This window comes from Alligator mississippiensis, chromosome 3 (genome assembly GCF_030867095.1).
Source record: "Alligator mississippiensis isolate rAllMis1 chromosome 3, rAllMis1, whole genome shotgun sequence".
In the NCBI taxonomy this organism is placed as follows: domain Eukaryota; kingdom Metazoa; phylum Chordata; order Crocodylia; family Alligatoridae; genus Alligator; species Alligator mississippiensis.
This window is the reverse complement of record NC_081826.1, coordinates 269,091,899-269,119,113: the sequence shown is the minus strand read 5'-3', so window position 1 is coordinate 269,119,113 and position 27,215 is coordinate 269,091,899. Positions and strand designations below refer to the sequence as shown.

The following is a 27,215-nucleotide window of genomic DNA, read 5'->3' as shown; positions in this document are numbered from 1 at the left end:
GCAGATACCAGGAGGGAAGACACAGGGGACCAAAGTGAGGGATGGCAAGGCACAAGTGGGGAATAAGCTGCCAGGATCAAGCTACCTACCCCTCTCCCCACCACTTGCCTCCCTACAGCTTGCCCCCTTTGCTGCTGCTTTCCCTCCAATAATTAGATGTCATACATGGAAAATTATAACAAATGTATAATTTTCCATGTGTAGAATCTAATTTTGGGGCATTGTCTTAAATTCAGAGTTACCTTGGATTCAGGTAACCTTGGTAATTTTGGCCATGTGTAGACGAAACGAGAGGCATGTATGCACGACACTTTAAAGTGGGCTAAATGCTTCTGCACCACTTTAATGGTGTTGGTGTTTGCATGCCTCAGCGGTGTATTGCTCATTAATTCCAGCTGCTGTATCAGTCCCCCCCACCCCACAGGACCGCTCCGCCCACTGGCAGCTCACCATCCCCTCCCTGCCAGAGGGGCAGGTAAGTCAGCAGGGTGTGTGCACAACATGGGGGTTTAACCAGCCCTAAATTGAAGCAGTGTGTTTAAAACCCATTGCTTCAATTTAGGGCCACCGTTTCGTCTACACACGCCCCTATTTCTTAAGGTTCTATGAACAAGATGTAAGCCAGAGTTGCACGAGTTAAACCCTCATCCATTGCAGATAGATATCTCCTGACTCCAGGTACTAGTTATGCTATTAAATCATTCTAAGCCACTCTCAGGTAGGAAGAGTAAATAGGCAAGAACCTACACAGACATGAGTAGGAAACATCTCTGATAAGCATGACTCCTAATACTTCAGCTCCTGCAGAGGCAAGCTTTTATTGACAAAAGTTAATGTGCCAGCCCTTATGGTTACAAACATAGACTTCCAAATGTGAGTCAAAGCAGCCCCATCTTTCTGAATCATTAGAAAAGCAATGATAAATCAGCGCTGCTCTTCATAACTTTCTCAAGCAATAGCAAATTGAGCCAGCATCAGGTTGTTGTCAAACTTGCTAGTCAAAACCCTGAGGATATCACACAGTTACTGTTAGGCAAAATTATCAAACACTGAAACAGGTTCTGGATTGTAATAGCCACCTTCCTTCTTAGCTTCCATGAATTTGCTAACAATTTTTTTAATCAATTCAGTTTAAGACGATCCACCGGTTAGATGTAAACATATTAGTGGTCACATTGGCATGTACTTCAGTACCCATTTCTGTCACTTCAGGTCCATGCTTCCCAGTAAATTTAAAGACCATAAAAATCAACAACACTGAAAAGTTAATTAAATTGTCATTTTAAAGTTATAGATGTGCATATAGTACACCTGCAGGGGCCTATTACACAGTCATTTATATATTTACTTGTATATATTATTTCCTCTACATATTGCAAATAAACTAAATTCAAATAATCTAGTGAGGCCCTACCTGGAAAGATTCGAAGTCCTTTGTTTATTTCTAGGCTGATAAGTAGAGTCTGAGCTGTGATGCTAAAAATCTGTCGAGGTGCAAAGTTCAAACCATCTGTCACCTGGAAGTTGAAGCCTCCAGACATTGGTCCTAAAGAAAACAAACATAAACACTTGTAAATATTATTATTACCTTAAAATACCAATCATTAATTCAGCATCATGGCTGGAACATATCTTGGACCAAATTCTGTACCTGTTTATTCTAAAGTATCATATTTACTCAAATAGAAGATGACTCTGAATGTAAGACAACCCTCTCACCAATAATTAGATTCTACCCACAAAAAAATTATAAACTGATAATTTTCCATGTGTGGAATCTAATTATTGGAGGATCATCTTAAATCATCTCCCCTCCTCCACTACTGCAGGGAGGGAGGTGATGAGGCAGCAGTAGTGGGGCAGGTGGTAGGGGACAGACAGTAGGCGGACACATGGTAGGGCAGGGGGCAGGCACTGTGGAGGCAATGCAACAGGCAGTGAAAGAGGCAGGCAGCTTGCCCCCTGCCACCTGTTCCCCCCCCCCATTACCTACCCCACATTGTGCCTACCCACCCTGCAGCCTCAGGATGCCCCGATTCCCCTTTTCCCTGTTTCCACTTCTCCCTTCCATGCCACTTCTGCCCCCTGCAGCCTCAGGTCCCCACTCCCTTCCTCCCATCTTCCCCTCTGCCTGCCCCTCCTTACCCCCTTTACTTTTGCTCTGGCAACCTCCATTCCTCCTGCAGTCTAGGACATGGAACATGGTTCTTGCAACATAGACCCTGTAGCAGTGGTGCAGAGCCAGCACTGCTGCTACAGGGCTGGAACCACGCTTTGTGCCCCATGCTGCAGCAGGGACAGAGCCTGCCAGTGTACAGCAAACCTAGGGAGGAGTGCAGCAGAGAGAGGGAGAGAGGGGGAGAAGTGGTGTGGGAGGGGGGGAGACTGGGGGCTGCAGGGGAGGAGTGGCAGAGCATGCAAAGGCAGCAGGGGAGCAGGCAGCAGCTGCAGCTCTTTCTCTGGCTTCAGTCACAGCAGCTACCTGTCCCATTCCTCCCCCCCCACCCCTCCCCTGCCCCGCTGCTTCATCCTCAATTTTAAGGCAAGGGGCTTTTTTCTCCTATGTTAAATGGGGGAAGGGCTTTGTCTTCTAACCAAATAAATATGGTAACCCAAAGTAATTTCAGTGAAGCCACTCCCAATCTAAACCTTTATATCTGAACACTGAACAGTTAAATTCAGGAATAATACAGGGAGGATTTTAAACAATAAGGACTACTGATTGCAGGTTACCTTTTCAGGGCCAAGTCTTCAACTGGTATAAATCAGCAGAGCCCTGGCTGACTTTAATACATTTATGCCAATGTACAGTAGACAAAGCTCTGCCTGGGGCAGAATTCTATGCATCTCCCTTTGTGCAGCTTAAAAGGCAGTTTTGACTACATGAGTGGCATTTTTGGCTTTTATAGGCAAGTTGTGATTCTACTCCTCCTGCAGTGTGGACATGTAAGTATTTGTACATAGGCTGAGCATGCGCACCTAGCTACACACTGGCCAGGCTCATAGGCAGGGATGTCCCTAGGGAAGGGCAAATCGGAGTGACTGCCCTGAGCCCCACACTTTGGGGGGCCCCCATGGAGTGAGGCAGAGCAGCAGCAGCGTGAAGCAGTGGCTCCACGTCCAGCCACTCATTACCCCTGCCACTGCTGCCACAGCCAATGGCAGTGGCAGCTTCTTCAGGTCCGGGATTGGAGTGGGGATGGGGCCCCGCATGGGTTGATATGCCCTGGGCCCCGCACCCTGCTCGGGTCACCTCTGTTCATATACAGTTGCCTATGTGCTCCTTAAGTTTGTAAGTGAGAAATATGTAGTTGGCCAAACTCATGGGCAAGTGGTGTTGGATGCCCTTACCTACAGAAGGTCTGAACCTACATGTCTCCGACATCTCAGCACAGTGCTCTAGCCATCACACCACATGTTGAGGTTTAGATAAACCCTATCTCCACTTGAAGCTGGCCCTCTAGACAGCCAAAACAAGCAAGATAATAGGGTCAGGAGGAAGAGAACACACAAGATGGTGTGTGACTCAGTACAATATCTCTGGAAGGGAGCATGCCTTGAGTTCTGGCCTGAATTCTTGCTCCCAACAAGGCAGAAATTTCTTTACTGTACTGGTCTACATCCATTTTATCCAGTGATTATTTAAATGAGAAAGGCAGGGGCTTAACTTTAAAAAGAGGGCTGGAGAAAGCACTATGTAATGCAGATGTTTAGAATGCCATGCTGGGAAGTGAGAGAGATGCAGATTCAAATACCCTCCAGGTAAAAGAGTATAGAAACCAAGGGCATTTATAAACATGCTCCAGGAGATGGGGGGATGGGTACTTTAATTAGTGCGCTCTGAGAGCTGTGCTAATTAAAGTGCCTGGAGAGTCACATGTATCAGCATCCCCGTGATGAAAAATGGTGGTGGGGGTGCTTTAACACCACCGCCACATTTTTTCAGCAAAGGGATGCTGATACAGTTGAAGCTTGAGTTTGCTGAAGCGCAGTAATTACCAGCCAAGTCTGCTCCAATGGGCTGTAATTACAGTGCATTGGGGCAGACTCCCTGCATGTGTATAGCAGCCCCAGAGCTCTTGTTATTTCCTAGGCAAATGCCCTAACTGCTCGATTATTGGAAGCACAACATGGAAGGCAACACCTGCTAGTTTCTGGCAAGCTATATTTTCATGAATTAAATGTATTGACAGGTCCACAGTGGGTGCACATACAGAATCATGTAGGTGCTCAACCACTACATAGCTCGCTGTGCATGCTTTGTCTTTTTGTGCACATTACTCACACTATATGTACACACTGAAGGGGCTACAGAATCACAACCTGTGCATAAGTGCAAAAACTGTTGTTTACACAACTAGAAAAATACTATTTAGGTGCACAGTGGGAAGCAGAATCCTGTCCCTGAACTTTCTCCTCTTTTTACCTTAGCAGGGCATCATCACTTAAGTAGTAACATTTCAGAAGAGATGTACATCCCCCAGCAAAACAACTGTTGTAACATTAGCTTTGGTTTACATCTGTAGAAATTAATCACCTCCCAGTTTAAGCCCTTGCTTAATATAAAGCCCTTGCTTTTACAGTGATTTAAAAAAAACACTTGACTTTCAAATAGCTTAGCTGAAGAGAAGCTGAAGAGTCCCATCCCAAATTATTATACAGCCTACATTTCTGCTTTAAAATCTCTGGGCCTGGATTTGCTCTGGCTTTATCCATAATGAAGTACATGTCAATAACTGCATGAGGACACTGTAAAATTATATTACTGCTGTGTAATATCCTAATCCCCTGCATAGCACTTTCTGCAACTTGCTGAAAAATTCAGGAATTGAGGGCCCTGAGGCTATTTTTTAAAGTGAAGAAAATTAAAAATTAAAAATGTTAAATGCCCTCAATAACTTTTGTTTATAATTCACTACCTGTTTTATTTAATTTAACTGTAATGTCACTTAAGCAGTGATATGAATACATATTCTGTAAGCAGAGATCGTCATGCACTTTCAAATAATGGTCCACAGTTTTTGCCAAATTATAAATTAATATATCAGAAAAGCCAATGTCAGTTCTGAGACTATAGTTAATCACTTCCCTGAGGAGTATTTTCAAATCCAGCTAGACAAGGAATCAACTCTGCAAGATCAAGCCATGTCTTTTTTTTTTTTTTTTTTTTAAACTTTAACATTTCCAATGTTTTCTCTTGATAAAACCCAATTGCATATTTAAAAGAGACATCAGTATGTCAGCTTTTGCCCCAGGTTAGGAGAAAAAATGCTTATTTAACGTCACTTGCTTTCTGGCTAATAAAGATAGAGTGCCTGACTGAAGTAAACAGAAATGTTGTTGATGATTTTTACAGAATGAGTAGCCCCTGAAGATCTGTTTGGTTAGCCAGCTGCTATCCACCAACTAGTGTATTATTTTTATCATAACTGATCTTTTAAGGGATAAGTGAAGAAGAGTTTGGTCAGAATAAAGAGTGGGTGAACTGAGCAGAAGGAAGCCAGAGAGAAAAAATTGCAATAATCACAGTAGAGGATGACCAGGCTTTGGGAAAAGGCTAGGCTGGAAGAATGGAAGGGAGCAAATTACTGCAGCGATATGTTGGGGAAAAAATAATGTCAGGAAGTAGTGGAAGGAGAAAAGAAATAACACAGATTGCAAGCCTGGATAGATTGCCTGGAGGATTGGAAGAGGGCTAACGTCATCCCAATCTTTAAGAAGGGGAGGAAGGAGGACCCGGGGAACTATAGACCAGTCAGCCTCACCTCTATCCCTGGGAAAATCTTAGAAAAAATTATCAAGGAGCACATCTGTGGGAGCCTGCTGGCTAATGTGATGCAGAGGGGTAACCAACATGGGTTTTTAGCAGGCAGGTCCTGCCTGACTAATCTAGTTTCCTTTTATGGCAAGGCCACCAATTGTTTAGATGTAGGAGTTGAGGTGGATGTTATCTATCTGGACTTCAAGAAGGCCTTTGACAAGGTATCCCATACCATCCTTATAAATAAACTGAGGAGATTTCCCTTGGATGATTACATGGTAGACTGGGTAGCAAATTGCCTCAAGGGTCACACTCAGAGGGTGGTAGTGGACGGGTCGGTGTCAACCTGGAAAGATGTGGGCAGCGGAGTCCCTCAGGGCTCAGTTCTGGGGCCAGTGCTGTTCAACATCTTCATCAGAGATCTGGATGAGGGGGTGGGAAGCACCCTGTCCAAATTCATGGACAACACAAAATTATGAGGTGCAGCTAACACCCTGGAGAGGAGGAACCAGATCCAGGCTGGCCTAGACAGGTTGGGGAAGTGGGCAGAGAGCAACAGGATGCAATTCAATAAAGGACAAATTGAAGGTGCTGCATCTAGGGAGGAAGAACAGCCATCACACCTACAGGCTGGAGGGCGACCTTCTCAGCTCCACTGAGGCAGGAAAATATCTTGGAGTCACTGTTGACTCAAGGACGAACATGAGCCACCAGTGCGATGAACAAGTTGGCAGAGCCAATTGCACCTTGTTGTGCATCCGTAGGTGCTTCACAAACACGTCCAGGGAAGTGATTCTTCCCCTCTATGCGGTACTGGTCAGAACGCAGCTGGAGTACTGTGTCCAGTTCTGGACGCCACAGTTCAAGCGGGATGCGGACAAAAGAAGAGCCACACTCCTGGTTAGAGGCCTGCAGGGAAGGCCCTACAAGGAAAGGCTAAGGGAGCTTAACCTCTTCAGCCTCTCCAAGAGAAGGCTGAGAGAGGACCTTGTGGCGGAGTACAAATTCATAAGGGGAGAGCAACATGAAATAGGGGACGATCTGTTCACCAGGGCACCCCCTGGAACAACAAGGAACAATGGCCATAAACTACTAGAGAGAAGGTTTAGGCTGGACATTAGGAGAAAGTTCTTCATGGTCAGGGTTGCCAGAATCTGGAATGGGCTCCCAAGGGAGGTGGTGCTCACCCCATCCTTGGGGGTCTTCAAGAAGAGACTGGACAGGCACCCGGCTGGGATCACATGACCCCAGGGTTGGTGACTCTTTTCTTCCCTGCCAGGGGCAGGGGGTCGGAGTAGATGGCCCACTGAGGTCCCTTCCGACTCTATGAAAACAACAGAATTGCTGTAAGTGAGAAAAAGTACAGTAAAAGAAGTTCAGTTCTGGTATACAGAGTGTGAGACAAGGAGACGAAGAGATAATGATTCAACACTGAAGGGAGAATGAGGATCAAGAGATAGCTTTGCAACTCATAGTAAGAATTAGTCTTCAAAGGAGCGTGACGTCATAATACTATGCAACATTAAAGGGAAACACGTACCGAAAAGCATAAGAGCCAAGAACAGAACCCTTGAGGACATGGGAGACAATGAAAATGCCACCAAAAGACAGCTCAGAGGGACTGATGAAGAGCTAGAATACAGTGTCAAAGGTTACAACCAGGTCAGAGGCAGTCAAGACTGGACCACAAAGGGTCACAACCCAAGGGATCAGGAGCATACAAGGTCCAAACTAGAGTCAAGAGTCAGGGGATCAGGAGCAGGAAGGTCAGGAGGCCAAGTTCCTAAGGGACCAAGACACAGGCAATCACTGAGGTAGAGCCATGAGCTTAGGGGGCTCAGGGACAGGAAAAGCCGGGATTCAAACTGGAATCACTAACTGGGAGGTCCACCGCAGGCCACTGTAGTTCTAAGGGATTGGCACATGGGAAATTACTAAATTACCAAACAGGTTTCTTTTATGAAGAAACTGGCAAGACCAGGGGCCCGGAGTTGGTAGAGATAGGGTTAGGGACAGGAACAGACACCAGAGAACTAAGCAGCACTACAGTTCTGATGTGCTGTGGGATCCTTAACCCTAGATACTGGAAAACTTAACTTCCCACTACTTGCATTTTTTTCTACCTACCTTCGTTTCCTCAAGCTGCAGATATTCATTTGCCCTTTCCAGACCCAGGGGAACAATTCAATTCTGCGAATTTAGTTCACCACCCTTCAACCACAGATACAGTTTTTACATATAGAAAACTCCGCAGAGACATTTCTGTTAAAATGACTGACTCATTTTGCTACGTTCTTGACCACCTTGACCACTTGTTGTACCTCTTTTCCAGATACTCAAGTACAACATCTTGAGCTTACCATCAATAATTGCTATTAAACTACTCATACGTGTCTGTGGTACACACATGTGCATGGTAGCATGATGGATTTATCGTAAATTCACACCAATTGTTTCATAGTTACTAGGGTCGGAAGGACCTGAATAGATCTTCAAGTCGGAGCCCCTGCCCTGGGCAGGAACGAATGGTGGGACCATAATACCCCAGCCAGATATTTATCCAACCTCCTTTTGAAGACCCCCAAGGTAAGGGAGAGCACCACCTCCCTTGGGAGCCCATTCCAGAGCCTGGCAGCCCTAACCGTAAAGTAATGCCTCCTGATATCTAGTCTGAACCTGCTCTCAATCAATTTGTGGCCGTTATTCCTTGTTATCCCAGGTAGTGCCCAGGGGAACAGAGTCTCACCTATTTTTCGCTGGTCCCCCCTGGTGAGTTTATAGATGGCCACCAGATCCCCTCTCAGCCTTCTCTTGTGGAGGCTGAAAAGATTCAGGCCCTTTAGTCTATATTCATAGGGCCTGGCCTGCTGCCTCCTGATCATGCGATTGGCCCTCCTCTGGACTCTCTCAAGGTTTAGTCACATCCCTCTTGAAGTGCGGTGTCCAGAACTGGACACAGTACTCCAACTGTGGCCTGACCAATGCTGCGTAGAGGGGAAGGATCACCCGCCTGGACCTGCTTGTGATGCATCTGTAGATGCACGACAAGGTGCGGTTAGCCTTACTGGCCACTTCCTCACATTGGCGGCTCATGTCCACCCTGGAATTGGGTGAAATGCCAGTGCAGATTAGGGATGTGATTGTTGATGTGAGGAAGGGCACTGCGTAACAGGGATCCCTAACCCATGTTACTCAAATAGAGAAAGGCAGTAGACCTGAGGGCTGCAGTGCTTCAGGCGCTAATGCTGACAGGCTACTTAAGTTCCAAGGCTACAAGATGCATGCTATTATTACCGTTGGTACTAGACAATCACCAAGAGACAGAGAGAGACAGGTGCTGACATTTGGCAAGTGTGGGGCTGTCCAAATGGTGCCCACAGGTTGCATGTGGCCCACAAAGGGCTAGCATAGGGCCTGTGGGCTATACACAGCCCGTGAGCTGTTAACAGGGGCCCCAAAAGTTCCAGACCACAGCTTTTGGGCATCACTGTAATACTGACTCAGAAGGAAGTGTCATCTGCTGAATCACCAATTCTTCTCCCTGAAGCACATGAGTGTTTCATGGGAGTCGCTCCTCAAAGTTCTGACCTGGATCCTTTGCTGTTTATCTTATGAGATGAGACATCAATTGATCAGTGCTTATAAAATTTTGCTATGTTACAAGAACATCCTCTGAGGATTATTTGTGTAAAATTACCATATAGGAATACAGTATTCTGTTAATATAGCAGGAGGTATTTCTGGAACTACATACCATTGTGTACAAACACCAGCTGTCCTTCAGTTATGTGAGCTTGGGTAAAGTTAAGGATGCTTTTGTTTGGAGAAGATTTGAGAGCCAGGTGTCCATTGCTGGGTGGTGTAACGGAGTACACAAGCTCTGAGGGTAAGGAATCTTTATCTTCTGCACACAGATCATCAACAGTTATTTCAGTGACTGATGCCACCCAAACCTTAAAAAAAAAAAAAGCCCAAAAAACCCCACACAAACACACACTGAGAAGAAAGAATTAACGGTTCGGATGGATTCTCTGTGTCAAGTTGTTAAAGCAGGTAACCCTGTAATCCAGTCAGGCTTATCAGGGGCTTGAATTTTTGACATTTTAAAATAATTTAAAACTACAAGATACTGAGCAGCAACATCCTGCACATCCTGCAAAAAATCTGCATTTGAAAGAAAAACACAGACATTTGGTTTGTCTGGCAGTGCATGAACTCATACAGACACAGCAGTTCTATTTTTAAGACTCAGCCTACAAGCCCCAAACTACTTGTTGCAGATCAGTCCATGCTTTGGAGTGTTATGTGCCATGTTCTCCACTCTGGGTAAAGTTCTTTCATTTTTTCTTTCTTTTACTCCAATGGGAATTGAATTAAGGACAATACAACCACTAATAAAAATGAAAGACTTTCCAAAAACATATATTTTCCTTCAGCTCCTGTTTGAAGGAATTATGACCTAAGGGCTCAGTCTTACAACATATCAAACAACGCATAGAAGTGTTGTTATCAACACCACCAACAGTTGGTTAGCACTTAGTTTAGGTCATGACCCAACAGAGGAAAAAAAAACGAGTATTTGGGAACACTGTGCAAAACCCTTACTTACATTCTAGCTAGTCTAATTCAAGGAATAGGTCTCTGTGGCCTCAGAGTATCTTGCAAGGCCCATCTGTTGACTCAGAATTTTGGGCAGAAGAGAAAGCAGTATAAGGACTAACATCTGTGTGGGGAAGTGTTGTCTGAGCTTCTTTTAATTTTGGTTGATTATTTTCCAATTTGGACATGAACAGTGACAGCCAGCTATACCCTTTTGATCTGGTTGTATTTTTAATTATTGGCAAAGGTGCCTAAATCCTAGGTTGAGACATGCTCATTAAAATGTTGAAGTTAATTAAGTCTGTAAATATCCCATACAAATCACACCTACTTGTCTCATTGCTGAGACAACTATTCATCTTTGACTTTAATATATTAAGATTCTTGTAATAGTGCTCTGTTTGCTAGGTCTTTCTTGCCTTTGCCCACTCTCTGCTATCTACTGAATTATATGATACAAAACAGCTCTTTCGTGGTGATACTATGTTCAATGTCAACGGAAGAAAAAAAAATCATTCCTGACAAATTATTTCACTTTATCCAAAATAAAAAAGTAAAACAATATGGTTTTTCCCTAAGTATTAATTTACCTTTTTTCCTTGTATTTTTTTTTATATTTATATTGTGTTTATATTGCACACATGATAAGGAAGACTACAATTGAAGTCCTGGCTCCAATGAAGTTAATTAAAATTTTACCACTGACTTCAGAAAAGGCAGGATTTCATCCTACACACACAGAAAATCCCTGACATGAAAAAAAAAAAGAAATGCAATTATACTGTGATTTCTTATAAAGGGACACTAAAAACTTTGTAAGAAAAAATGAAAATATGCTGCACAAGGCATAAAGACAGAAATCACCTTCTTTTGCAGTATCATCTTGTGATAGGATTTTTTTCCCTGATCCCAACAGATAATGGGCCCCATCTGAAGCATGGAAAAGTATCCTTCTTAATTTTCTGTAGAAGGCAGTTTTGATTTTTTTATTTATTTACTGTTAAATCGCCATCTATAAATACATACCATGGTAACCACTGGCAAAAAATGACCACCATATTGAGGCATTAGTGGCACTAATTTGGTGACCAATGGTCATCGTAAACTCTTGTCAATAGCTACCACACTAATATAAATAGAATATCTAATGTATTGCTTAAATATGATAAAATATCATGAATGCTATCTACAAATGATTATGCAAATGTATGGCCATTTGTTACTTCCAAGCAAACAGCTTGCCTAGCCTAAAATTTTACCTCTTCTTAACCAAATAAGAAGTAGGATATTTTTAAGCTATAAGGATACTGTTCGCCCCAGCATGCTTACGCACAGCGCTGTATGTGTTAAGATCCTATGTGACCTGTAATATGATCCATGAGGAACTATTGGCTGAAATGGGCTGTAGGGAGGCAAATGCTTGGAATACTGCAAATACTTTAAAAGTAGCATATTTCCCACATCTGTTTGCATTATTTTAGGGTGGAGATCAACATTTTTCTTAAGAACAGAATGAAGAATGTGTATGTTGAACTTCTGAGAAGTAATTTTTACACTAATTCCACATTTGCCTGACACATTCCACAAGTACGCTACACAAAAAGGTTCATGACCTTGTTTCCTGGAAACAATTCACAGTCCTTGCTTAAAGACTTCAGTTACCATACATCAGATTTCTCCCCTTTTTTCCTGATATCTATTCTATAGATGCAGCCATTTTGATGCCCTGTAAGATTTTAAAAAAAATAAATAAAACTGACTTTTGTGAAGAAAAAAAATCTAAATATATGAAAAGATTGCCCCCTTTTGTTTACATGGAGATATTGTAACATCTTATACTACTATTACTTAAATGCATAATAAGTGGGAGGAATAGATCAGAATTTTGATCTTTGCAAAAAAACTAAAGTTTTTTTTTCTGTTAGGGGGAAAAAAATACCCACTGACAGTTATGGTCTTGCATTTAACTCTAAGAATTAGAGCTTTTCATTTTGAAAACTATGAGATTTTTATGTTTGAGCATTAATATGCTTAGAAAATAAGTCTCACAATGTTTTATATTCTATTTCACAAAACCTCATTTACTACTAGATAGAATTATTTCATAGACATTAGGGCTGGAAGGGACCTCGGAAGATCATCGAGTCCAGCCCCCTGCCCAAAGGGCAGGAAGTCAGCCGGGTTCATAGGATCCCAGCAAGATGAGTGCCTACTAAGGATTGTCCACATCTATTATGTTCTGGTAACTCTTTCAGAATGTATAAAGGCTCGAGAAAAAAGGAAAGGAAAGGAAAACTCAGTAACTCCTAAAAAATAAACTCTCAGTAACTCTGAAAAAATAAAAACATAACCCCACATGTTGGGTTGCTTTTCTTTGTGAGGGAAAAGCCTGCACTGTTCACATAACCTTGATACTGTTAAGAAGCACTGCAGTTCAGAAATGAACAAGTTAAAGGTGTCATTTTATATCTGAGTGTGAAATGCTCGACGCTGGGCAGACTCCCAAGCCAAAACTGAACATCATATATCCATCTGGAGACCACCACAAGTACAATACGTATCTTCATATGAACCATCTGTCATTAATGGATGCTCTTAATGGGGCCTAATACCGTAACTTCTTTTCCATCTTTGTTATTCATGTAGCTACTCTCTTAATAGCTCTTTTAGATAGTGATCCTGCTGCTTTTCTTCTGTGCTTAACTAATGGTAGTGTAAGTACCCCTACAGAGACTGGGAACATGTGAAGCAGGTACATGTATCGGGTCTTACAGGATCAGAAATACAGGAAACAAGTAAAAACTATTGCTTAACATTTAAGGAGGGGAGATTTATGAAAGACTGTCATCAAGATCTTCCCACAAAGTCAACAAGCTAGTTTTTATGGCATTTAATTGATCATTCAGTATCACATATTGACTTTTTTATCTCTTAAAAGATATGTACTAAGAGCTACTGTATTTGAAAAGTAAATATTTTTACCATATTACCATACACAAGTTAAAATACAACAGACAACAGTAAAAGACTTTGCTGAGAAGTAAGCATGGCCTGAAACCAGGCAAGTGCCACTTTATGTAAAGACTACATAGGAACTCCCTGTTGATCTCAGTATTTAGCAGGTTCAAGGAAAAAGTCATTGCAAGCTATTTTCTCATCTATTTGGGGTATTTACACTTAGTTTACAATGATCTTCTTCCAGGAGTACCCTGTGAGGCATAAACTGGGCTTTCCTGCCTTTAGAGTGCACACAGCTGCCATAGTTCTGTATTTGCAGTAGTTCTGCATTTTGGGGGTCTAGGTTGTAGCCATGTTGGTCTAAGGACATAGGCAGACAAGGTTCTTTGGTTAAATCCGATATCTTATTCTGTAGTTCTGTATTTTAGCACTTTACTAGTACACAAAAATAGAGTAGGGAAGCTCAGTAGAGGGTCTAAAATGGCCATAAAAACCACAGTAATCAACTCAGCAGCCTGGCTCTGAAGTAGGCGAAGTGCATAGCTGAGTGGACTGTATTTTATCTATGGAGAAAAGACTAACATATTTAAGGATTAGTTCTGCTTTTTGTTTTTCTTAGGAAGTCTGGTCTTAACATCCCTTTTACAGAAAATCAATGTGCTGTACTGCTGGGTCTCAGTTCCATGAGCAGACAGTTCTTCAAAGCCATCGTACATTTTATACAAGAAAAGAGGAAGTGGGAGATCTAGCTAGAAAGGTACCTCCTGTACTTCTGTGCTCTATTATCAAAGGGTCATTAATGCCTGCTCGGTCAATGTCTGGGGATCAGCACCAATAGGTAACTATCCTCACCTGCAGCATTTCTACTACTGAATGATTCTTTTCATCCTCACAGAAACCACCATGTGGTCAGGAAGCTTTGTAAAGTGTTGAAGACTAATATCTGTGGTGTCTTGCTGTGTAGACGCCTACAGAGCCCTTATCACGGGTTAATTACCCTTGTGAAAGTGCAAACTTTTACAACTGTTTACTATAAAAAATATGGCTATCTTTCTATCCTTTGTGCAATGCATGGAACTAGGAAGCAATTTTGTCTCCAGTATACACAATACGCAAAGACACATAGGGTGGAAGTTTATTTCTCTTTTTTCATTGAAGTGGCCGTTTTCTAGTTGTGCAAGTGGCATTACGTGGCTTAGTTTCTAGCTATGTACGTGGCATTTTTGCCACTTATGCACAGTTTGCCATTTCTCTGCAGTGTGGACACAAGTATGTGCGCTAAGATTGAGCATGTGCAGTAGGCTACACACTGGCTAGATATGTATGTGTCTATGTACATGCATACCTGAGCATATGTCCTGGGAAAAAAGTGTGGGCTGGGGGGAGGAGGACCGCAAACTGCATGGCGTCCAAAACGCCCCTTGAGCAGCTAGGAGACCTCCCTATAGACACGCAAAGGGAAACTAAATTCTGTCCTTAATGCAAATGATGAATGCAAATATGTTTTAAATGTTCTAATTTGTAAATTACAGGGTGTTGTATCAGGGAATGATGCATTCCCTAACCATACAAACTGCCCTCCGTCAAATACTCTTCTCCGTCACATCACCTTTAATAAGCTTGCAGCTGGTTTGCTGTGGCCATTGTTTTTCATGATGACCATATCACGTCTGAGTTTCCTGTACTTCCAGGTCTGTTTCTTTTATTATGTCTGGACCTACACCAATGAGTTAAGAGGTTACAGTGATGTGAAACAGGTGCGACAAGAATTCATCCCTTAGTCCTTACAAAAATGAGATGGTTGGTTAAATGCCATCTCTGATTGCTAAGAGAGGAATTTATGCCAACTACACAATCCTCCTGTTACACACACTATTTGGGAATCAGGCAAGTCAAGCAGGCTTTGTGTGTTATATAAAATTATTTTAGCCCTGCATCAAATAAAAATATACAAAAGTATATGGACATCAGAAAATCTTACTCAAAAGGTAAGATGGGGTGTGTGTCACATGCTCTATGGTAACTGCTCAGGTGCACATTCTTACCCCCTATGATATAAGCTAACCATGGTAGCCAAGCTCTCAATGAAAGATTGGCAAATTACCCTTGTTTAATGAGGTACGAGCATGCATATTGGGCGTTACTGCAGTGAAGTTGGTGCACAGTCAAGCCCTAACTGTTTTTACTCCACAATTAAGTCGGTTGTTTGTCTGTATCTTAACATACAATACAAGCTGCAATCTGTCTGGCAATACTCTGATGAACTATCATATTTTAGACTAACTGTAGAATACTGTATTATTTTTTAATTAGAGACTTTTATAAAACCTGCCTAGCTTTTATGAGGGAAACTTTCCTATTTTGTATTACAGATATGACATACTTCACCAATTCTCTAGATCAGACTAAAAAGACATTCTGTTCTCTTGCACCCATGCAATTTCAACTGGTTTATATGAAGGATGCACAGAAGTAACAAAATGATTCTGAAAGGGCCTTATCCTCACATTCTGCCCTGGGGACTAGAATCTGGCACAATACATGCAAATTACTTTCCATGGTATCTACCTACCTACCAAGCCTATCTCCACAGTATCTATAGATCATAACTGACTTTTACTATACAATGAATATTCCCAGATATATACATAACTATCTTTATTTCTAGTGTTGTTACTATGTTATATCATGTTAAAATGAAGATTTGTTTTAAATTATGAAGATGAACCTATGGAGAACTTACCCTAAGTATTTTGTTCTTACTTATAACGGGACCCTCATCATTTACTGGTGTAACAGTCACAAATATAGTTTGGGGCAAGCTCTGTTTCCACGGTTCTGTGTTATTTGCTATGAGAGTAAAATTGTCAATCAGGTTCTCACTACCATCATGAACATAAAAGATCAATTCTTGTTCCACCTGAAAAAGAAAGTAAAAAATTAAGACATTAAAAGAAAATTATTTGAAATGTTAAATGAACAGCATTCAAGCCTCCAGCTCTATTATCGTTCTCTCCCAACTTTCATAACCCCATCTTTCTGTCTCTCTCTCAAACATACAATTCCATCTCTAGTATATTAGACCATAAACGGATACAGTACTTGATTGTTCTGAAGTAACCCGAGATACTGAGAGGCATTTAGGCAGTACACTAAACAAAATTAACAGTACAAGATCAGAGAAAAAGCAATATATCCCAAAGCACTCATAAAAACTACTTTGAGTACAGGTAGCTGATTTTTAAATGTTAACCCCCTCTCAAGGTTCAAACTTGTGATACTGGAGCCACAGTGAGATACTGTAGCCACTATATTAGCACACCCCTCCAATACAAATAATTAGTATTGAAATAAGTACAAGAAAAGTAAGTAACTGCATTTAGCTCAAGCTTATCATAGCCACATTACCTGTTTTCTGTTAAATTTAGTTAACTTTATTCCAGGAAAGTGAGAGTTCTCAACATACCCATGCTTTGGTGGTTCAATTATAAGAAATTCACAATTGAGTCCTGTGAAATGTTGATTAGAAATTTTTATATAGTCTTCCATCACAGCTTTAGAACCACCTTCTATTACTGTAAAGTTCTGCACTTCTAATGGAATCAGTTTGGGTATGATGTCTACAAAGATGTCTATTCCACTGATCGCTTGGATGCTATTGGTGACATCCAATGAAAAATGGTCTCGTAGTTCATCCGAAGCTGTCTGTACATACTGAATGTTGCCATCATCGATATCTCTCTGGGTAAAGATCAAAACTGGCTTTTGTTCTGCACCAATGTAACCTTCTCCTGATGCAAACTTCCAAATGTATCCATACATTGGAGGGGTCCTTACCATGAACACTATTTCAGAAGGAGAACTATTTTCATGAACAACCTAAAATACATACATACAGAAAAAAATATTATAATAAATATAAAGCAATCCATTTAATTCTATTCAAAACCTTTCACTTTAATCCTTTGGGGGTAAACCACTGAATATTTATTCACCTATCTATTTGCAAATGTGAACACAATACATCTCAGAAATGATGTGTTAGGTAATATGGCATAAGAGTGTTTCATAAACCCAAACATATATTGTTCTCTCTCTCAAATTTAAAAAAGCAAAACGATGTTGAATTAAGGAGCTGATGCACTGAGTAAGGATTTTGAAGCTAGCACAATAATGTGCTAAAGGAGCCCCCTTGTGGTGTTATTTATTGACACAAATGATCTAAACATGCTGAGAAAATATTTTAATGAGGGTAGGGTAGAACTTATCTCTAGTAATCTGATGTACTTAAAATGTTCAGTAAGATGCATTGCTGGATACACAGCTCCAGCCTAATCACATTACAGATATAGTTTAAATAAGTGGTTTACCTATACTGAAATGTGAACTGCAAATACATTGGTTTAAAGTTGATTGACTTTGTTTTAGTCTGAATAAGCACATCTCTCAATCTTAATCTTTTTACATACAAGCATTAAGGGAACCAACCTCCCTATAGAAGAAAGCATGTTTGTGTCAGAATCACTCCCCACAATTAAACATCTACCAATAACAAAACTTAGTGAAAAATTAGTGTTAGAGAAGACAGTTTTGTGGAATTAGGAAATTCAAAATAGCTTTCAATGCTTGAGAAATAAAGGAGAAAATCTGTTACAGATAGAAATGTTCAGCTCAACAGACCAGGTAGGCAACTTACTTGCAGTTTTCCCTTACTGATTTTAACTGGTTTTCCTTCTTCAACTAGGAGGTTGTTATTGTGTACGATCCTTGGTGCATGCTGATGACTTTGCAGGTACACATGGACATGTAGTCCAACATCCAAATGGATAGCATTAGCATATACTGTAATGTTAAATGTGTCAACAAGGTTGTTACTGTCATCATGCCTGTAAATCACACATCCCCTTTTCAGATCAAGCTGGGTAAAGGAATCCATTGCTAGGTTATTTACATAGATCCTTCCATACTTTGGAGGTGAGAATATCTTGTATGTAATCTCTTGATCACTTCTAATGTCTTGGTTTGTGATAACACTAAGGTTAGCTATTGTAATAGTTTTTTCTTTTCCTTTCTGGACCAACAAGCCTGTATTATTTGCTAGTCTAAGATAGGGATCAGAAGCGCTAACTTCTAGAAGTGAAGATGTATAGTGTTTGCCATCAGTTACAAATAACACAAAGCGTCCATAACTTGCACCCCTGTGCCTAAATAGGACCTGCTTTTGCTCCAAGTCTTCTTGCTTGAATTGATACAGTCTATAGGTGGTATCATTCACTAGAACCAAGTCACCATTAGGAATCCCACGCCTCGTGTACAGCAACTGACCATCATCAAAATCAGAATCAGGATCATGGTAGCAGAGATCTGCTAAGGTCAATAACCTCTGCCCATTATTAACTACATGAAATACTTTATCAACTACACGTACTGGTTTCTCATCATTCTTCAGTGCAACAGAGATATTAAATCTAATCTCTACTGATAAGTGTTCTGTATCTGAATCCGAGTTCACACTTGTTCCTGATTCTTTGATGGAAGCGACAGCAAGAAATTCATCAAACATGGTCTCAGAGTCATCGTGGACATAGATAAGGCGCTCATTAATTATATCATGATTAGTGAAAATGGTGATATTATCATTACTCTCTAAAGAATCTGACAAATTAATGAGTTTTAATTTTCCATGCTGAGGACTTTTTGTAACCTTATATTGGAAGACCTTATTATCTAGCATTTGCACAAGCAGTTGCGTTTTTGTTATTAGTTCTCCTTCACCTTCTGTTACAGTCAAGCCATTATTGGTCAAAATAATGCTTCTGAGATCTGCTTTGATGTTGATTTTGAAATCATAGATATTGGATTGCAAATATTTTGTATGAATTAAAAATTTAAATGAATCCTCAGTGTCTTCATGAGGTCTACTGATTAATTCATATTCTACCTTACAATCAGTAATATTTTTTTGGCTAAAGGTTGAACTTTTTTTCAAGGGTTGGTTGTTAAGCAGCATTTGTCCTTTTTTAGGCAGGGACAACAACTTATAATGTAGTTCTTTTTCAGGCATTTCTATATCCATGAGGACAGCAAAAAGATTATCTGAATTCAAGCATTTCTTTTTTGTTTTCTCAATTTCTAGAGGTGTATGTTTCAGTAAATTATACCTCAACCACTTCACTGTAATTGGAAACACGAGCTCCTCACTGATTTTGTCTCCAACGCTCACCATAAATTTAAATTGATCTGTAACATTTTCCAGCTGCATTTCTTTGAAAGTACTGCAGTATCTCACTCGGTCACGCTCAATAGAGCGTTGAGAAAAAGAGCTTACTTGCTTCCACTCCCCATTAGAACGTTGCCTTTGAATTTCACCAAATCGGGGTGATTCTGTGACCTCATATCTTATCTCCATCTCTTGGCTGTCAGCATTTGTTTCCACTGCCAAATGACTGAGCATGATCAAACCTGCTTCACCTTGTAGCACTTTTATTCCCGAGTTGCTGGCGATTTTATAATCCAAAGGAACAGCCATGACACGCAACACAACTGTATTGCTCACTTTTTCTCCATCACTTGCTCTCAGAACAATCCTTGAGTTTTTGACACCAGTGTGGACAAAGAAAATGTTGCCTTCTTTTAAGTCCTCATTAGAAAAAACAGTAACAGCTTTTCCAGGATGCTTGGAATTTTCTAAAAATCCTGCATCTCCATTCAGATTTCCAAGTACTGAAAGACTGAGAACCACAGAGTCTGTATCTCTATCTGAAACTTTTATTAGGTCAGCAGTCAAGCATTTCTTTGAGTTCTCTAACAGAAGAAATACATTTCCCTGGGGGAGTGCAAGTTCAGGAGCATCATTTGTTGGACTTATAGTAATGTTAAACACATGCTGCTCAATTCCTTTCAGATAGGAAGGCATATCTTTTTTACTCCTGCTAGAAATGGAAAAAGTAAAATAATCATACGTGTTCTCAGAGCCATCATGGACATAAAGTACTCTTCCTTGCCACAGGTCTAACATGGTAAATGTATTCTCCTCCTGCCCCTGTTCAATATTTAATCTCAAGTCACCATGAGAGGGATATTCCTTTATTTTAAAAAGGATTTGTGACTGACGAATCCCTAATTTATGAAACTCTAAATTTACTTTAATATGTTTAGATTCAAGTGATGCTTGCCCACCTTCTGGAACGATCAAGTTATTTAGAACCAAGAAATTACTATTATCCTCTTTGCCTTGAGATCCAGAGGAAAATTGGTTGGAAAAAATGTCTGAAGTTGGGATTGCTGTTGCAATAAGAGTTTTTGTAGGGGTTGCAGAAGGACTGATATTAAAAGCACTCTCTACTCTACAACCAGCTGAAATGTCCTTTGTAACCAGAACATTCTTTAATGATTTCCTTTCTGAATTGGATTTCAGGTCTCTTAAGCAACCTTGGAAAGATCCTCCTCTGGCATACTTCCCAGAAACTGAAGTTAGCTCTAACTTCATAACTTCTGCCCGTGTGCTGTCATCTATACCACCTATAAAAAGAGGCCCTTTCAGAAGGGGTAGCTTGCTATGTGAAGCCAGTGATGTCTTCACAGTCTCTTCATCTATTGTCAGCTGCAAATATTCTGCAGTAAATTTCAGTTCAATGAAGTGCCACTTGTTTTCACTGATTGACTTCAGAGAATAAAGCTGTGTTCTACTTTTATTCTTTCCAATATAGGCCTTAATTAGTCCATCCTCAATTTCCATGGCGATGAAATCTCCTTTTTGCCCAGAATTATAAAGCAGTAAGCCTCGCTGAGCTGAGGTCTGCAGTGCATACTCGAAAACACCTTCTTGCTGGATGTCCCATAGTGGGAAAGAAACATAGGATTTGGAACTGAAGAAACTGATAGGCTCTTCTTCGCCTGCAAAGAATTCATCACTGCAACCCAATGAAACTTCGTGAACATTTTTTAAACTATTGTAAGGTCTCAGAGATGTTAGGATCTCCTTCTGATTAAATAATACACCATCAATGCATCCTCTGAAATTGGTCATTGCACTGTCAAGGTAAGGAACATCAAGGCTACCACTACCGCCAATGTAGATTTTATGTTCATCATTGAGTTCATAGAGAGTTTCAGCCATTTTTGCATTGCTTCTATAGTGTTGATCTATTATGAGAATAATATTATCTTTTTTATGATGTAGTTCCACCAGGTGCCAAAATAAATCATTCAGTTGGAAGCCGCTTTGAGAATGCAGCACTTGTTCCCCTGCTCCCAAGTTAATTCTTAACTGTAAGAGAAAATTTTAATGAGCAAAATCAAATCATGTGAATCCAGAAGAAACTCATAGTATTTAATTTTGTGATAGCTGCTCAAGTTAATTTTCAAACAAATCATTTAAAAAATACAAGCATAAAATTATTTATCATAGTTATGGGTGAGCCAATAGTAAACACTTCAAATCCAATACAAGTTTTGGGAGGGTTTACCTGTCAGCACCATTTTAGCCTAGATGCAAAAGCAGGAAAGAACCATTTCTAGTTCTGATGTAGCCCAAATCTGCAAGAATCCAAGCACTAAATCCTTGCAAGAATAACTGCCCTTACAACAAATACATGAGTTATTTCTGAAAGCTAGCATGGAAAGGTTTATGAGAATTAGTGCTGTCACTAATCCTGATTTGCCCATCAATTCAATACATGGGTTTATCCAAGGGCCATCATTAAATTATTATAAGAAATATGCTACATATCAACATGATCAAATATCATATTTTCTCACATATCCCAGAATATAATATGCACCTTGTTTTAGAAAGGCAGAATGAAAAAAAAAAGACGTTTCCATTATTATGGCTACATAGAGCAGGGGCAGAGCCTAATCTTCAGAGAACTCATCCTCCCTTTCTGCTTAACTCAAGCTGAAATAGGAGGAAAGAAACCAGGAGCAGCTAATAGCAAAACTGCCGTAAGAAAGGTTGGCTTAATTAGTAAAACATCAAGACCATTAAAAATGAATGATCATTAATACCTCTGGAGTGAAGAACAAGGAGCCATTAAGTCAATTAACTCCCTCAGCTGCCTGAATAGTAACACAAGAGCTGCTGTACTGTAGAGTAGGAAGCAAAGCAATGTGTTTCTATCTTGGCCAGCAAATCAGTTTCCCCACTTTATATACAGGTCCCAATATTTGGGGAATTTGAGGAGAACGGATACAGGAGAAAATTGGGTAGTTACTTTAATTTTTTTCCCATTTTTTTTAAGCTATGACTATGATTATAACACTGTTTTAAAGACAAACATTAAGCAATACAAACCAAACCATGTTTTCTGTCTGTTCTGTAATTAAAAAGCATACCTGTACATGTCCTGAGTGTAACTCCACTAAACAATAATCCTTTTTTCCAGCTGCAAGAAAAAGCAATCCATGTGGCTTGCTGGTTCGAAATCTTAACTGCAGGGATGTAAGGAAGGATGATTCTGCTATTTTCAATTCCACAAAGCTGTCACCATAAAATGACACTAAAAGAAAGAGAAGAAGGCAGACAAAGAGCATGTTTACTTACCTAAAATGCTTCCTTGCCATTACCCAAAATATATGCAGGGTATGTGGTCTACCTCAATTCACAAATAATGATTAAATTTCCATTTCTGCACACTCCTGCACATCAATCTGGACAGATGGTGCAGAGCACAATGGAAGGTAGATTCATACTATCTCCCAAAAATAACAGGCCTGAAAACCTTTCGGGCATGAACCAAACAGAAAGACCCTACATCATGCTAAGAGGTACATCAGAAAAAAAATATCAAGGTATCTATATTTCTACTGCAAAGTGCATCACAGAAAGCCTGTCACAGCTAAAAAATGAAGCCAGATATTCTATTCCTGCCCAGCATCTTAATCATCAGATAGCCCTCTTTACTCTTATTACTAGAATGATACATAGGAAGAAAAAAATATCACATTTACCCAAATCCAAGGTGACTGAGTTTAAGATGACCCTCCCAATAATTAGATTCTATACATGGAAAATCTATAAATTTATCATTTTCCATAAACAGAATCTAACCATTGGAGGGTCATCTTAAAGATGTTCCCCCACAATGCTGCAGTGCTGAAAGCAGTGGTAGGGAGGACAGCAGCTACAGGGGGCAGCTGGGGGGAGGGGGGGAATTGGGGGCTAGGGACTGCCTCTCCCCCTGCCCCCATGGGTGTCTGCCCTTCTGCCAGCCGCCCCATCTCCAGTGTCTGCAATCCCCTGCCATCTACCCCTCACCAGTGCCTGTACCCCCAATCCCTGCTTGACTCCCCTCTGGTGCTTGCTGCCATCGCTTTCTCTCCATTGTGGCTCTGGCATCATCTCCGTTCTGGCTCCTGCCTGAGGAAACAGCAACAGTGGTTGCAGCGGTGGCAGCACCAGACCCAAGCTGCCACCACCACTGCCACTGCTGCTGGGCAAGGGCCAGAGCTCCAACTGAGGGCAAGCTGAAGCAGCAACAGCCGGGGCGTGGGCAATGGCAGTGGAGAGGGAGAGGGACAAGCAGAAGTAGCACTGGGCACAAGAAGCAGGCAGGCACTGGAAAAGCAGATGCAGCAGGGGGAGTGGTGTGGGGCAGAGGTGGAGAGAGTTAGGGAAGGCACTAGTTGCAGCTGAAGCCAGAGCTATACTAGTTACGTGACCCCCACAGCCTTGTACTTGAATTCAAGACGAGGGGTTGTTCACCCCCCCCTCCCGCATGTTGAATTGGGGAAAAAAAAACCCTTGTCTTGTATTTGAGTAAATATGGCAGTAAACTAAATGCCATATTGTGGATACTGAGAGCTATAGAGTTTTTCAACTGAAGAGATATAGAGTTTTTCAATCATTGTATTAAGATTCTGAAGAGTTAACTTATTTTTCCCTATAATATTAGATCCTACAGCCCTCAATGAATTTGGGAACACTAGAATGAAATTTGACTATATTATAGTCCTATCAATAAAATCCCTTAAAGAATCCATAGATAAAATCTCATCCTTTCAAAAAATTGTAAATTCCAGAAAAACTAGAAGAGGGACAGTAGAGGATCAAAAATGTCTAGCAGTAGGGCAATGATAGCAAAATATCTGTGTTTATATTGAATATTAATAAAAAGCCTTCAGGTTACAGATTTTGCTTTTTCCCCAAGCCATGCCCTCAATTTCAGAGCCCATCACTGTGGATGAGGCAGAAAACTCAGCATCAGTTTAGGCATTAATCCATTTCCAAATCATTTCTCTGGCCACAACCACCTACAGTCCTGGCGTAATCTATATTTGGGTTACCCACCAAAGCAAGAAGCATGTTGTAATGGTGTAACAGTTAGGTTCCTCCGGGGGGGAACCTCTTTATGTATGGTTTGGGGGGGGGGGGGGGGGGGGGGGGTTGGCAGAAAACACATTACAGATTACCCCTGAAGGCCCAGATCACATCATTTGAAGAAAGAGCCTTCTGGCTCCGGTCCCCTCATGTTGCCAATCATACCATCAGGGAATGTACGTACAATTGGGCCAGAAATGACTGTCTTTTGTCGTTAGAGCATGTGAATTTAGCACAAGTGTTAAATAACTTATTTTTATATTGGGACTGGGCGGACAGTTATTTTGGTAATTCTGAACTGAGCCCCAAGGGAAAGAAATGGGTACTGGTGTCTGAGATAAAGTCTGTACTACAATTGGCAAGGTAACAAGAATTCCATATTGAAAAAAACATTGAGACAGGGAAATTGAAAGAAACCCTAAACCTTTCATAATTTTTCATAAAAATGTGTATGTTAGAAAAGAAGGAAGGGTCCAGGGATTAACCTAAAATGAGAGAAGCATAAATTCAAGTCAAACTCTAAAACACTAAGCTGTTGGCTATTCAGGGGGCTTCTCTTCTCCCCCTCTACTGATTTTGACCAGAATCCTCTACAAGGACAACCCTTGCAGTCTGAAACTTGGCCAGCCTGCAAGAGAAAACATGCTGTTTCCCATGTTTTTCTCCTTTAAAAGAAAAAAATCCACATTTTTCTCTATTAAAAGAGAAGATCTTCATTTTTTCATGTTTTTTCATAGCAAACGGAAAAGCCAGATCCCTGGTTATGAGGTACTGTGCATGCATAGCTGAAAATAAAATGGATTAAAGACTTTACCTTAAAAAAAAAAAAAAAAAAAAAAAAAAAAAATCAGTAAAAAAAATTGCAGAAAGTTTCTGCAACCAATATTGCTCACGATTAAGACTCCTCTCAGGAGGAGCACCTAGCTAAATTGTCTCAGGAGGAACCCTGGAAAGGAACTGTGATCTGTGCAGCACAGTCCCTTCACTTCCAGTTTGAAATTATTATCCTTTTTATACAAAAAACTCAAATGACATAATTCCTTGCCTGAATGAATTATCCTCAGTGTCCCACTCCTCCACATATATCAGGACTTAAATCCCACATGGCAGAACAGCTGCACAGCATTTTTTTGGTCTTCAAAGGGTTTAAGCAGATATTGGCACCAGTGCTGCTCTTGAAAGATAAAATAATTTTTTGGCTACATGCTGTAGTGCAAGTGAAAACAAGGTAGCTAACCTTGAAAGTATTCCCAGAAATGCTGAATGCTTCTGATGTAGAAGCAAAACTATGCCAAAACCCAAACTATTAATTTTTCTAATGTTCTAAAAGAAATGTCACAATTAGGTTACAAGACAACAGGTGCTCAGTTCAATTGCACTAATGTTCAATCTAACACAGTTAAGAAACACCATCACTTAAAACATTCAGGTTATAATGTTCTGAAATAGCATGTAATCTATTAAACCATGTAGTCAGTACAGCAGAAATCAAGAGACAGAGGAGGGGGTCAAGTTGCTGCAGTCTCCAAGTGTTTTGATTACTGCTTCAGGTGACAGCACTAAAAAATGAGCTGTTGCCCATAGGGGTAAAAGGAGATACTTCTTGAAAACAGGAATGCAGGAATTACCTGACTGGATCAAATCCAGCATTCACATAATTTAGTATCCTGTCTCCAATGGCAGGTAGCAATAAATGCCCCAAAGGAAAGGAGCAAAAACCCCGTGGCAGGTAGATACAGGATATTCTGCCCCCATAAGAGTGTCATTTTAATTCCTAATAGTTAATGACTGTCTTAAATCCTGAAACCAAATCCCTATCTCAATCTCTTTGCCTGCATTAAGTGTTAACAATCCAGGTAGTCTTTTTTGGCCATGTAAAATGCAGTCTCTCTGGAATCTTACTACATACCTGGCCTCAGTGACAGTCAGCAAGTTCTACAGGCTAATTAGACATGAAATAAAAAGTAACTCCTTTTATTGGTTTTGAATTTGAATTTCATTATTATTGCTATGGTAGTATAAGAGTGATGTTGTAGCCATGATGGTCCAGAAATTATGCAAAAAGACAATGATTTTTTAAGGAGATATCTTTTAAGGAGATATCTATTGGACCAACTGTGCAGTAGAGTCAGACAAGCTTTGGAATACAAGACATGCCATGATGAAGAATGTCTTGCATTCGAAAGATTGTCGAACTCTATTACAGAGTTTGCCCAATAAAATATATCATCCTAAGAAATCCTTGCCTCTTGCATTATTATTGTTTATATTTCAATAGTGCCTAAGAATCCCAGACACAGTCAAGACTTCACTGTGCTACATCCTATGCAAGTATCAACTTGCCCCTAAAGTTTAAGATCTTGAGTAATTTTAAAAAAATGTTGTTTCTTCCTCTGAGATTTCTGAGGGTGGCTACGAGAGGTAGCTCTTCTATCCTAGTAGCGCTCTCATGCAATGTACCACAAAGCTATATGGTGCTCCTCTTTCTGTTTACATGCATATGAGACTTCAGTAAGCAAATAAGGTATGGGTTAAAGTGAATTCAGTATGGTTATAACACTTCCATTTGCCTCCATC

At 40.6% G+C, this 27,215-nt stretch overlaps 1 protein-coding gene across 1 annotated transcript in view; it reads right to left on the bottom strand.

The window, feature by feature from the left end:
- Positions 1 to 27,215, bottom strand: part of LOC102566149 (chondroitin sulfate proteoglycan 4) — a 55,591-nt gene that overhangs the window by 16,219 nt on the left and 12,157 nt on the right. The window contains exons 2-7 of the mRNA XM_014594044.3: positions 22,655 to 22,818; positions 18,015 to 21,587; positions 16,727 to 17,197; positions 16,062 to 16,238; positions 9,516 to 9,714; positions 1,415 to 1,546 (exon numbers count right to left, since the gene is read on the bottom strand). Coding sequence (XP_014449530.3) covers positions 1,415 to 1,546; positions 9,516 to 9,714; positions 16,062 to 16,238; positions 16,727 to 17,197; positions 18,015 to 21,587; positions 22,655 to 22,818 — 4,716 coding nt within the window. The remainder of the gene's footprint in view (positions 1 to 1,414; positions 1,547 to 9,515; positions 9,715 to 16,061; positions 16,239 to 16,726; positions 17,198 to 18,014; positions 21,588 to 22,654; positions 22,819 to 27,215) is intronic.